Below are 13,990 nucleotides of genomic sequence, written 5' to 3'. Positions count from 1 at the left end.
AACGCCATTGGCTGGAGGGTCTGCTTTGAAGGGCATATGCCGACCGTAGTGATCGTCCGCCTTACCATATATGGGTGTAATTGCTTCTTTGGCATTTTTGTCGAGTCGCTGGGTAGATGACTCTGGGGTGCTTATTCTGGCTTCGACGGAAAGTGTAGAATAGGGTAGGAATTTGAGGGCACGATGTAAATGGCTAGCGCTGAGACCATCTTGCACCAGCGAAACATATGCCTGGATATAAAGCAGGCTGGCCAAGGGGACAAACTGCTTTCAGTGCCTTCACTACTACGTTAACTACACCAAAGAGTGCTTATATATGACGGTATTTAACAGTGGGAATTCCACAATTCTGATCTGGTTTTTTTCGACATATGCAGAGCACGTTTGCGCGTTGGAGCAGCCATAGCCTATTGAGAGCTAACTTAAAAAGTCGCAAGTTTTTTCCTGCCATATTTTCTTTTACATCTTGCAAGTGCAACATGCTTTTCTATCATTTGCAACACTTTGCGGCTGTTAATTGCGAATGCCATTCGCGATTGTTCTGCATTTAGAAGATCTTACGATCGATGGACCTCAATCTTCAGGAGCAGCTTTCAGCACTGTCGGTTATGGGGGTTACTCTTGTAATAGTGTTCCAAAGGGCTAAATGCGGAAGTCGCCTTCTAGACTAAGCGTGCCAGCCCTAATTAGTCAGAGCTGTGACCCCAAGCCAGCGGTGCAAGAAATCGCTACTGTGGCGGATTCTGGCCAAGTACACGGCAAAAAACGGCACTAAAATACAACCGCCATAGCGAGTGAACGTCCCGCACGCTTACGGGGTGAAATAAAACCACCAAAACGGGAAGCGCACGCGAAAAGGGGAGAGGAACGTTCTGCTCACCACGCGTGTTTTCGCGCTCACGGCTCTTGGAGGTAAGTGCGTACGATGACCGGGTGATTCAGGTGACGCCGCTGATCTTTTCGGCAGAAAGTCTGAACCTGCTGAAAGATCCGAGGAAATCGCGGGAGGCGCGCTCATCTCGGACTGTGGACAGGTCCCCCGGCTATTCCTGGAGGAGAAAGGGAAAGCCGCGGCGGCGATGCTGCGGGAGACTGGGAGGGTGCCGCGGCGCAACATGTAGGCTCCCTATCTTGGGAGACAGTGGGTGCGGCCGGTGTACCCTACTCTCACCATACTCCCTAACAGCGCGCGCGTAATCTCGCGGGATCATTATGCGCTGCCGTTACAATGGGACAGGGAATTCATGTGTCCCCACACGGTGTAAGGGAAGCTGTGGCGCAGGGAGCAGAGATAGCTACGGTACGCGTACGGTGGGCCATTTCGCAGCGGCCGCTTTAATCGTACGCATGTCTGTAAATTCCGCCTTTCAAGCGATGGAAGACTTGGAAACAGCGCACAACAGGAGAGAAATGCCCCAGTGACACCTCTCAAAACTACACCTTATAAAGTGCTGCTTACGTGTTTTTGTAGTATAGTTTCGTTTTCGCGCTTTCGGTTGCGTGAGCTGGCCTTACTGTAACGATATAACTTTATCAAGAGCCACGATATAAATCAAGTGCATGTCAACACCTCAGTGCGCCAGAGCTGGCCAGTTTTCGGAGAGCGGTCGCCGCGCGTTGACGTGCCCGCAGCGCCCAGTAATTGAAACTGAGTGGAAGTGGGGTATTGAGGAAGTGGTAATTTTTAGTAGTTATTAGCTTAAAAAAATCTAATCAAGGGGTGCCTTCAGAAAAACAAGGGGTGTATATACCTCATAAGTAGGGTCGTCGAGATCTTTCCGAGTATTAGGCTTCTGTCGTGCTGCGTCACATTTGACTGAAGATACTCCTTGCACTCGGTGCTAGTACATGGGTGTTCCTGACATGTGGGAAGGCTGGCTGAGAACACGGTTTTAATGCGAACAAATGTTTTGCAAATTATCAGGCATGCGTCACTCATATTAGTTATCATACATTGTCCAAGTATCAACGTGTATATAGTGCTTAAAAATAGTTCCCAAAGTACCCTTCGCAAGGGATTTCCTTCAAGTGTTTAGGTGTTTCATCATCATCATCATCAGCCTGATTATACCCACTGCAGGGCGAAGGCCTCTCCCATATTTCTCCACTTAACCCGGTTCTGTGCTAGCTGCCTCCACTTGACCCCTGCGAACTTCTTAATCTCATCCGCCCACCTAACTTTCTGCCGCCCCCTGCTACGCTTTCCTTCCCTTGGAATTTTTACGGTGTTTACGGGATTCATTTTCTTCGCAGGATAATTACGTGTTCATAATTGGCTGCTTGTTGGCAAGTCACGTTTAGAAATAGAGCACATTTGCTCCAGAATGCTCCTAAAGGGGGATGTTGCTCCAAAATGCGCCATTATTTGTTCTCGGGTGCTCTTTGTTCTTGGGTGCTCCAAAAATTGCCCAAGATTATGGTCTGGCAGTAGCGCCACAAATAGTTTGTTCAAGAGGCAGTGGGCGGGAGCTGGTGGGTATTTGCATGTGGGTTCAAGAAAACAAGGACAGTACCCATGAATGGATAAAAAGCAGGAGGCATTGGGAAGCGCCTCCAGTTTTGTAGTGACAGTACGATGCCAGTGCATGCGGTGAGGTCACATCTTTGGAGCACTGCAGCAAAGTAAATGCACTTGAGGTGAAAAGATGATTAACATTCCCAGAGAAATTGTTACTTAGAGGGCGCAAATTTTTTCCTAGTACCTGTCCGAAATGTGGGGAACGTAGGATGCTGCAGTATATGCAGTGGCGTGCCGATTCCAACATGGCTTCGGAGTAATGGGCGCACGCGCGAAGCCTTGTGTAAACTTAGAATGAGGCTCTTGTGCGACCACTACGCTTATTGCAGTGTCGTTCAAGTTATGTACAAGCGTTGATAGAAATTCATTGTTATATTTCAGGGAGGCCCAGCCTTGTAGCGGCACCAAAAAGCTTTAGAGCCAATGTGAATACGGCTGCTCTGCCTCAGGCATCACAGCGCACAACTGTCAGCTGCCAAGAGGCATCTGAAGATGTATGCCACTCTGAACCGGTTCCTTCCACTTCAGCAAGTGCACCAGCTCATGAGCCTGTGATGTCATTTAGAGAAAAAATTGAGAGATTTAACCAAGTGTCAAGGGATTCTTCGTGCACCCGGCAGCGGCAGTTTGGCTACCATAACAAGACGAGAAAAACTGAATGCAACCTTGGAATGGTGAGCTCTCTCGGCCAGATTGACAGGAACATTTCTGAAGAGAAGGGCAAGAAAGACGAGAGAGCCCAGGAAAAGTTTGAAACCCAACCTTCAACATCCAATGACATTGATACAGAGATGCTGAGTGTCGCAGAAGCCAGTGGTTCGTGCCACTCGTCCAGTATGAGCTCGTCAACACTGAAAGCTCCTCTGCCAGCGCAGCGCTTTCATCCTGCTGTTGCAGGCGGGACTTCGTCAGTAGGCGCTAGGCTATTTGATGAGGAAGTTCCAGCCATAACGCTTAACGCCGGAAATGCAGCCCTTGAAGCCAGATCTGTAAGACCTGAACCTGAAGATGAGCTGATGCAAAGTACGACGAGCCTAATGTCCGATCTGGAAGGCGCGAAGCCGCCGTCAGTTATGGGGGACCTGCTTTCCATGAGCATGACGAGCAGTGGTCTGTCCGAAGATGTCTCTTCAAATGGGAAGAGTGGGAAGGCGCAGAAGCGCAGTCGAGTTCCGGAGACGGTGCGGCGTGCCTTGGGAGCGTCGATGGAGTCTCCCTACAGTGACTGTGAGCTGCTAGACCACGTCAGTCCGCCTTCCGCAATGGGTTCGATCGAGAACCTTAGCATTCGCAGCAGAAGCGGTCAGTCGGACGATCTAAACAATGTCAACCCGCCTTCCACGATGGACGATCTTTCCATGAGCGGCAGTTGTATGAGCCTGAATAGCATACCCAGCGACGACGATGCGTTTAGTCAGTCCAGCCCGCCCGTGCCCGAGCTCAGTGGCGGAAAAGCGTCGAAACGTGGAAGCGACATCTCAGAGAGGCTGAATGCGGCAGCTAACATGGCGCAGGTGTACTCTCGCGAGCTTAACTCCCTCGTAAATGGAAGCTTGAAGAGCAGCAGCGGTACTTCGGAAATGTTGGAGCACGTACAGCCTCCATCTGTGTACCAGGACATGAACGAAGTAACTTTCGAAGACATGACAGAAATGGGCTCGGACGGCTTCGCATCCGACGTCGAGTTTGACGCTGATCTGATGCATGACGATGACTTCGCACCTCCGACTTCTACCACCGAAACGCTCCGGCCTCAGGCTGTTTCCTCTCTGAGGACAGAGGAGCAGTTCGGGGACAGCACAGAGAACTTGGCGAGCACATCGGCAGACATAGAACCATTGGAGTCCGACGATCACTTTTCTTCTCCCGCACATCACAGCTCTACCTGCAGTCATGGCAGCCCGTCAAAAAGAATGGCTGGCCCGAATACGGATGTGGACCGACCTTCCTTGCTAGGAATGCCTGTGAAGCAAGCTAGAGAAAGATTCTATGATGGTTTCTGTCAAAGGCGGGTGGATGACAGACTCGACGATGAGACCTTTTCTCTCGTATCGAATGATTCAGACCGGGAGGACATAGATGAAGCTGTACAACCTGAACTGCTGGAAAAGGCAGAAACCAGCTCGCGACCTCCCTCTGCAAGAGGGCCACGAATCGTGAAGCCAATAAACAGAGAGACAATACGGCAACTGCAAGACAAGAAAGAGCAAGAGAGGTCATCTCCACCAGTTGTTCGCAGGCGGGAATCGCTGCCTTCGAAAGTCGGTGCCAAACGTACTGGTTCGCCAAAGCAGTCCACATCCCCCAACCCTTCTCCTATCAAGCACACCAAGGCTTCAGCTCTGCGAGCTTCACAGAACCAGAGGTCTTCGTCTGAAGGCTCGCGACAAGCAAAGAGCACGTCTCCGCAGAGGTTCGTGCGTACCGCGCCTAGTTCACCGGGTAAAACACTGAGCGAGAGACAGAGCCTCAGGGCGCCGAGAATCCAGACCAGAGCCAGTACACTAACTTCGTCGAGTCCGCTGGCGCATAAGCCCGCGGCAAGGCCGAAAAGCCTAGAGCAAGTTGATGCCAGGTCAGCGGCGTCTGCGCACTCTGAAACATTGCAGGCTCCTCCACCGCTTGTCAGGCAGGGCACTTTCACCAAGGAGTCTCCCACCGACACCACAGCAGCAGCCAGTACGGGACAAGACTCCAAATCAGGCAGATCTGCGGCGCAGGATGTCGTTTCCACAAGTGGCAGCAGATCAAGCACGCACAGCAGCCCCCAACATTCGAGGAGACCGGCGAAGAGCGCGTCCACGCCCAGTGTTCCGGTGGAAAGCGGTCGATCGTCTTCCAGCGGTGGCGCAGTTCAGAAGAGGAGAACTATCCCGCTGTCTCCGAGCTCTCACAGTCTAGGTGGCGACGACAAAAAGGGGCCCTACGTGCGAAGCCTCAGCAGCGGGGGCTTTCTGGCTACCCAGGTTCAGAAGTCTGGGAGCACTGCCAGTTTGACGTCGCAGTCGAGCGCAAGCAGCGCCGCTCATTCCCGTGGCAGGACGGCGGCCGCGCCCAAGAAGGACACCGTGCAGAGCAAGCTCTCGTCGCTGTGGAAACGCAAGGGATCCCCTCCGCCGGCCACAGTCGCCGCGACGAGTTCTGCGAAGCCTGGCTTCAGGGCAGCGGCTAAATCGGAGAGGTAAGTGTGGCTGTGGTTATCTGTTTGTCGCCACGTGGGGCGCTGACGTTGTTATAACGACTGCTATTATCGGCATGTGTTTCGAAAGGAGGACTTTTCTTCGTCAGGTAGAGATGCCATCTTGTTGTTGGCGCCGAACTGTTCGACATGCCACCACTTGTGTTCATCTCCAACGAATGTTGTTTGTCTCCGCGTTCTTGTCTCATTAATTTTGTTTTCTCTACTCTAGATTTACTACGCTGGGTAGAAATCAGCCAGATAACGCTAACTTTTTATGTCTATTGCAGACTTTCATGATTTATGTTTAGCTTCCCGTTTTGCACAACATTGACATTGAATACCAGTATATATATAAAATTTTGGAATATCGATTTTCTGGCAGTGAATAGGGAAGAGGTAAATTTCTTTTGGAGCGTGATGGGCAGACCATCATATTATATATCTTGGGAAACAAATATTCTGTGGTACGCAACCTACCACAATTTTGGTTCTATTAGTGGCTGCCTATTCGTGTTATGGGTTACAACGTATTGTATGAATTACATATACCAGTCAGCGTGGTTAGTACATGCTTTCTAACGCAGATGCTACTTTATTATTATTATTTTTTTAGTTATTCAGAGCAATCGCGCATTTTTGCAGCTGCAAGACGACAGGCCGAGGCGAGTCGCATGGTTCTTCCGTGATCAATAAGCGGCAACATCAGCAGACTGTTATCTGCAGAAGTTCTACTTATGAGAAGCTTACGGATGTTGGCGTTGACGTGACAGAGGATGCCGATTCCTCAAAGGCACCTTTTAAGACATCAGGCCCTGCACAACAGCAGCCGAACACCACCCGGTCCTCAGTGCCGCCTGCACATCCTACGAAGGCCGTACGACCTAGCAATTTTTGGAAAAAAGTGGCCGAGCCATCTCCACCATTATCGTCTTCGTCATCTCCTGCTAAGACAGCTTCCGGCCTCGCCGCCACTACGAAGCGAGTTTTCGGCACCTGCCGAAAGATTTCGGATGCCTCTTCGAGTCCCGTCGTCTCTCCTTCCTTGCTGCCTTCTGGCAAGGAGAGCTGCAGACCCACGGTTCTCGCCCTCAGGCTCAACAGCCCCGTAGCGGCATCGCCCTCACAGCATCAGCTGCAGTCCCCTGTGCTCCAGAGTCCGATGAGCCAGTTGGGTGCCGTGGCTTCGTCACCTGCTGCCGACTCCAAGGGTTCCTTTTCCTCGCCGGCGTCGGCCGTGGTGTCGCCGTTCAACTACAAGCCAAGGACGCCCACCACACCCGGAGGCACACGCTCCCTGATCCCAGCTCCCGTCAAGTTGGCTGGCACTCCGCGGTGCGCCGCTGAACAGGAGCTGCAGGTCAAGTAGGCGGAGTCGCGCATGTCTTTGCGAGCAGTTCACGGACACGGGGAATGGAGGGATCATCTAAATGGCACGTGCTGCACTATGCGGTGTGCAGGGCGCCACCTTGGTGGTCCTGAGCGTTCTGTACACGCCAGCTCGCGAAGTCATGGTGTGCATGCGGAGAAAGTTGTTTATACCAAATGGCTATATCATGTGGCAGCTGTAGGAAAGTGTTTGGCTTTGACAGGGACGGTTTTTGAATGACGCTGCTTGTGCGCGTTTTCCTGATGGTTTACAAGGGGCTGAATATAGGTATAATCCGAATGCTTTTCTTTTTCCGTTATTCATTTTATTTTGGACATGTAAGAGCTGTGCCAACTTTCCTTTGCTCTTACGCTGTCAAACTGCTGTGCTTTCTGCAGCGCTCTAAAGCTATACCGACTCCGAATGCTGTGCCACAGTTGGCGGATGTCGACTTGGGAAGGGCTGAATGCATTTTTAGGGAGAACAAACGAATTGATGGGACTTATATGGGAGACCATTCCACAAACGTTATGTGTGGCACTCTCACTACTCCTCTATTCGTTTTCCTCCGTTACTTGCTGGGCTTTTTTGTTTTGTTTTTTTCACGATTGGAGTGCCTCGCGCGGCCAGAGTCTTGTGCGTATTGTTTTTTTCTTTCACTTGCTGATCGGCTGCGTGGCGTTGTCCGTTGACGGGTCTTACACGCTAATATTCACGTTATCTGAGGGCAGTCATTCACTCGAAGTGACGCTCTCATTACCGTCCACATTGGTCGCCTAGGGAAAGAGGAAACAAAGAAGCAGTCATGAGGAGGAAGTATGAATGCGTCGCTGGTCTAATTTTGGCGTGACTGTGAGTTGAATCGAGCGCAGCCGAAGCGGGCACGGTTATCGGCTCTGCATTCACGCCATTCGTCGTTCAACGCAACAGTTCACCGCAGGTGGCGCTAATACTGCACGCCTCATTGGTCCAAAAGGTAAACCGCCCATGTAAATTTACGAGAACCGAATGCAGTAACGTGTAGCGTATTCGAGAGGTGGAGGCAGTCTCAGTCAACGGGGCTGTGAACTGACGGCAGGTTGTTCTTGTCCTGTTAACAGCCTTCAGGTGCAATGAGAGAAAAAAGAAGTGGTTAAAACATCCTTACTTTCACCCATAGTTTCTTATATTATCCATGCCCAGTAATACGCACCGAGATCAAAGGAAGGCGGTCGTCGTGTTCAAGGCCACAGCGAAAGAAAAAAAGTGCTTCGTCGGCGCGTCCGTGCTGCGGCGAGATAGCGGCTATTATTGTGTGCTGCAAGTGGCACACATTGTTTAGGGGCTATGCTTTCCCCGGATTTTATGGCGTTCGCACGGGGAGCACTTGTTTTAGAAACAAGAAGAAATTTCGCTACTTGTTTTAGAAATAAAACACTGCATCATTGAAGTACGCCCGTTTTAATTAGTTAAACGGCTAATTATAAGCAATGTGCCGCTTCTTCCTGTCCAAATTAATTTCTTAACGCGTCGTCTGCTCGAGTAGCGATGCAAACGGCACCGCAGGACACTGCAGTAATAGGTTGCCTCGTTTGCTAGAAAACCGTGTAGTAACTTAATATCGTCAAGAACAAACCCATGGTTGCATAACCGGCAACTGAGCAGACAGGGGTATAGTGATGTGCAGAACCGACCCGCTCGTTCTCGAACTGCAACCGCAGGTTAGTACCTTGGTCCACTGCTTTGAATATTTTGTGCATTTGGTTACGGCAAGAAGAGCATAATTATGAGCTCTCTGGGAAGAAGAGCTGTCTACGTTGCTGCAATCACGGCTAAGCACCCTGCAAGAAGGTATCGTTCTCCAGCGGTCCTGAAGACTTGCGAAGCGCAGGGCTCCACCCCCCCCCCCCCCCCCCCCCCCCCCCCCCCCCCCCAAGAAGTCGTTAGAACTCACGACCATGATACTATACGCATATACGCGGCGAAATTAAACGGTGGGAAAAACCGCTTCATCGCGGCGAACGCCTAACAAGGACTTAGCAATCTTGAGCGGCCGCGCCGAATCGAATGACCGGGCATGAAAAATATAGGGCGCTATGTTTCACCTGGCATGTGGCATGTGACGAAGCAATTTATCCAGAAAAGGCGACATCTTCGTGGTCGAGCGTTGTCTACCGGCAGGTCGGCGTATCGAGGTGTGCGTTAGGCCCGCGATATCGTATCTTAGTCGCGAATCTGTAGGAGGACGAAACGCTATCAGCAGCTGCATCACTCAGACGCAAAGTTTCGCTTTCACGCTCTCACTTTTTTTTTTGTATTATTATTATTAGCGGGAGGAGATGTGGAATCAAAATTTTATTTTATGTTTCCGTGTGGATTTGGAGTGTTGAGTTTCGAAAGGCCGAATCCGAAATTATAGTTTATCAGCGTAAACAACAACACGTTGTGCACATAACTATCCTTCTTGATCATACACGTTTCACTCTAACAGAGGGGCGGAGAGGGGCCCGGCAAGAAGTATGCCCTTCATTTTTTTTTTTGTGTCGCACGTTACTGGCAATTAATTACACATTTGTGTATTCGCACGTGTAACGGCAAGCAGCCACGACAAGTAGCAGCGCTTTGCTACGACTTGCACCGGTTCGACGCAGCTCGAAATGTCAAAATTTTCCCTATTTTGACAGTCGTTATGGGTCGAGTCATAACATGGCTGCTCAATGATTTCGCCGCTTTGATGCATTTACTATTTTAAAGAGGCGTAATTTTTTTCTTCTTCACATTTCACAGCTCAGCTGCATTGCAAGGTCTCCTAACGGGCGTTTGCTTGGCGCTGAAACTTGAGCGATTTTAATTTTTGTCCCTTTCGTTTTTGCAGTCTAACAGGGAACATTTATCCGGAGAATGTTTCAAGTGTTAATTAGACTGTGTTATTTATTACATCCCTTGTAAGGCTACCACTTTATCATTACTAACATTCTTATTGGCCCACTGTTTATAATCCGCATGTCACTTATGTATTGTAACAACAGTGTCTAACATCGTCACGTGCTTTTTTTGTGGCTAGTGTATTCATGTCGCTATCAAAGACTTATGGGGAAGTTGTGTTTGCTTAATTTTGGTCGGTCGCGAAATTTGTTGCCTCTTTGCGGATCCACACTTGTGTTAAAGTCATGTGGTAACAGTGAAGCCCCGTGTTAATTTCCAGTTGATAGGAAATAAACCGTTGATGTTTTGCTAGGATTTTAAATGAACTTTTGCGATCTAGTCAACTCATTGCGAGCTTCGGTATCGCGCCGCACTATCCCGCGCGGTCGCTTTATTTCTTTTTATCGCTGTGCTAGTTTTAAGCTATTTTAGCTGCATTCACCTTACATTATCTGTGCCATTTTCACAAGTTTCGTGTTTGCACATCGTTGTGTGCTTCTGGTTGGCCGTCTGTTGCCCACTGTTTGTTGCGTCGATTTCTTCGTATAATGTTTCTTGCTTGTTTTGCAACTGAAGTTTGAAATAGCTATGTGCCGATTTGTCTAATTTATATCCTGTTTTTAGTTGAATAACATTTTGTTTACTTCTTTTCATCCCTGTTTTAAACAAGGATCTTCTTTGTAGTTTTTGAAGGGATAATGTTGTACAGGGCTAGTTCCGGATATTTCGATGCCAAACTTTTGTATGATTAATAAAGCGAAGTGTTCAATTAGGTTTTAGATGTGTTGGAGACGACATTTTTTTCATGTGCTTCATTATTTTGACTCCCCACTTTTTTTTAGGCACGTTCGAATACTATATGCTGTAAAACCTGTTCCGGCGCCCCGTTTACAGGAGTAACAGACGAACTGCGCATTTTTTTCCTGCTTGTATATGTCTCTTCACGCCTTAGATTGTACATAGCTGTACAAATAGACAAACTGTGCTTTGTGCGTACAAGTCTTCATTACTGATACCAATTTCATGCTACTCTTGCATTTCTCTTGCGATGCCCTTGGGCGTTACTCCTTCCGTGCTTGGTGCCCAATTACTTCCCATGTCGTGACATGGGCCATTCCACTTTCTGTGTGCTCTATCAAACTTAAGCGTATATTAGCACAAAATCTAAATCCTTGCCCAGAGTAGCCTCATCTCTGAACGCCGTGACCGCCCACTTAACCGTGATACGTGGTTTGCCGCAAAAGAAAAAAGTCATATTGGTGAAAATTGTATGGAGCCCGATTTAGACGTTGTACATTGCATCTACAAAGAGTGGAGTACAAAATGAAGGTTTACAAAGTTAGCCAACTTTGAAATAAACGCAACTTTAGTCATCACATTCCTTTTGGCTTTCGTGTCATCACTGCAGTTTTCCGAAGTCTCAATTTTCTTCCAGGAGGGCTGAAAGAGCGCGGCACAGGTTGTCGTCCTGACACTATTCGTGTCACCATTCTTTTTTAGTGACAGCGCTCACAATGTGCGTCCTCACTCGAGCGCGCCTCTCACCTGATCCTACAAGTTTTCCCGGCGTTAGGGGATGGCAAAAGCAGCGCTGAATATGCATCGGAACCAGTGTGCATACAGAAAGTCAATTATATCAATGGTAAGTTCAGTCTCTGCATGCACTTCAGCATCTCTCAGAGAGTAAAGATGTTGCGAACACATTCCGCTTTCTTTTCGACGTGAGAAACTTATTGATTCAGGGTAGACTTAATACAGCAACGTCGTCTGAAAAAAACGTGTTCTTATATATATATATATATATATATATATATATATATATATATATATATATATATATATATATATATGCACACACACAAAAAAAAAACACACAACTGCGGGAGACAGAAGCGGAGAAATTGAATGCGTATACAATGCATGGTTTTTCCTTTTTCCCATATCACGGATCCCAGCCTCGGCAGCCGCATTTCGCCGAGACGAAGCGTGAAACCGCCCATGTGTTTTGTACGTTGAAAAAAAAAAAATAAATAAATAAATAAATAAAAAAAAATAAAAATAAAAAAAAAATAAATAAAACTTAAAATGTGGACGCTTATCCGGAGCCTTCTACTACGGTGCCTTACATAGCCAACGTGCGCTTTTCGGAGCCTCACATTACATTACGTGCCGTAACATACCTAATAAACAGGTCTAAAAGAACGGAGTGACACCATTGTTATGTGCCGCAGCGCTGCTCCAAACGAAGTGTAAGGAAGATGTATAAATTTTCAAGACAGTTTTTACGCGTTAGAAACCAATAATGGCAAGCCCTGGGATGCAGCTGTAGAGTCGAGTGGGACAACTATCCCGATCTTGATGTCTTGTAAACCAGTTCTGACCAGGGCTTTCCAGGCCATTCATGTGTGCGAGGACAACCCGGAGCAGAACCTGCACAGTATGAGTCAGGGTCGCTGCGCCATAACGACAGCTTAAAATCGCTACCCAGGAGTAAAGGTGCGGTAGGTGCACGGGCTATGCAATTAGGCAGGACAATGGGCACGCCAGGCGAAGCGTCGCTTCAGAGCAGATCACTGAGCTGAGGGATCACAAGGAGGACTGGACATCTTGAACGACTTCATTGAAGGTCATAAACGAAAAACGCAAACACTGGCACAGTTTTGCTGAAAGTTGATTCCAGATCTCAAGAGGACGTTTTTTGAGGTATATAGTGATAGAAATATTAGTGGTTCAAAAGCAGGGTAATTACTTTGGAATACAAGTTCAGGAATAAATTGTCAAACATAAAAGTCAATGCAATTTATACGCAAAAATATAGCGAATTTATAAATGCCTTTTATCTTGACGGACTGGTTAAATAAATTTAAAGGAAAAAAATTAACAAGCATAGTTACATCGACCTTGGCAAAATCGCATCTATATCGCCACCCCATTTCGAAGGGGACAAATATCAAGCAATGCTGTAATGACGGCTAGTTGGTTTTCCATCATCGCGTAGGCACGCTAAACTTTAACTCAAGAGGATTCACTAAAACAAGACAAGAAAACATGTACGTGTTTGTGCATGTTTTCTTCGTATGTGTGTATATAAGGAGACAAGTACATGTAATAAACAGTTGAAAGTTCGCGCACGTACCAGTCTTGTCTTAGTGAATCGTCTTGAGTTAAAGTTTAGCGCGCTTACGTGATGACGAATATCAGATCTTTCTGTCCGTTCCATCCGTACCTCTCGCCTGTGAATGACTGACACAGCGCGCGCGTTCGTGACGAGCCCGCATCGTCGCAATTGTAACTATCCGTCAGACCTCTTATATCTATGATTCTCATTCCCCGTACTAACGCTCGAACCCGCACTTGTCATCATGCCTGATAAACTTTCTTTGCAATGGCAGCTTTCAGACGAAATTCGCAATGCGCACGAGCCTTCGCGCACATGTCGGGTTGCCAAGGTGAGCAAAAGGCTTATTCGAGCTGATGCACACCGGCAGACACGCTGTGTGTAGTTTTGATTTCTGCTGGGCCGCCAGCTGATCAATGGTCACAACATATTCAGCTAGCGGAAAAAATTTTGGAATATTAAGGTGAAACAGTATAACCGTGCCTATATAGGCACTGAACATCGCCGTTTAAGCAGCTGTTTGAAAAAAATCCCGCTAGCACTGTACCACTTGGAAGGAAGCATAGCTAGTGATGCATGTCTCATCTCGCTGATCCAGTGCTTTTAAAATTTTCACAAAGATAATGATTTCTTTGCACATGGACGCAGAGGCACCCTGCGCATCTAACTCAGGAGCGACATGCGCGCCACTCGCGGCGGCGAGCGCGTCCCTGTCAGGAAGGCTAGAGCAGACGACGACGCCTGCAGTGCTGTGTCGTGCTGTACTCGTTGTCACGAATTAGCTCTGGGCTTCTTTCTCGATCACAAATGCTGCATAAAAACAGCCGGACACACTGCTATGTTGTAGACTGCAGCAATACTTACATGAATTCGCCTGCTGGAACAAAATTTCACGGATTCCAA

The 13,990-nt window shown here is 48.1% G+C and overlaps 1 protein-coding gene across 3 annotated transcripts in view; it reads left to right on the top strand.

The window, feature by feature from the left end:
- The window catches only part of LOC146185778 (uncharacterized), a 122,884-nt gene extending 113,928 nt beyond the window's left edge, over window positions 1–8,956 (top strand). For all 3 annotated transcript variants that reach the window (XM_084606702.1, XM_084606701.1, XM_084606703.1), the window contains 2 exons: window positions 2,900–5,699; window positions 6,342–8,956. In XM_084606702.1, the coding sequence (XP_084462828.1) occupies window positions 2,900–5,699; window positions 6,342–7,065 (3,524 nt within the window). In that variant the 3' untranslated portion in view covers window positions 7,066–8,956. The remainder of the gene's footprint in view (window positions 1–2,899; window positions 5,700–6,341) is intronic.
- The last annotated feature ends 5,034 nt before the right edge of the window (window positions 8,957–13,990 follow it).

The sequence above is a fragment of the Amblyomma maculatum genome, chromosome 6 (genome assembly GCF_055883805.1).
Source record: "Amblyomma maculatum isolate TAMU_Amacu chromosome 6, ASM5588380v1, whole genome shotgun sequence".
Taxonomy (NCBI): Eukaryota; Metazoa; Arthropoda; class Arachnida; order Ixodida; family Ixodidae; genus Amblyomma; species Amblyomma maculatum.
The sequence above is the reverse complement of the archived record's forward strand: the minus strand, read 5'-3'. Positions and strand labels throughout refer to the sequence as shown.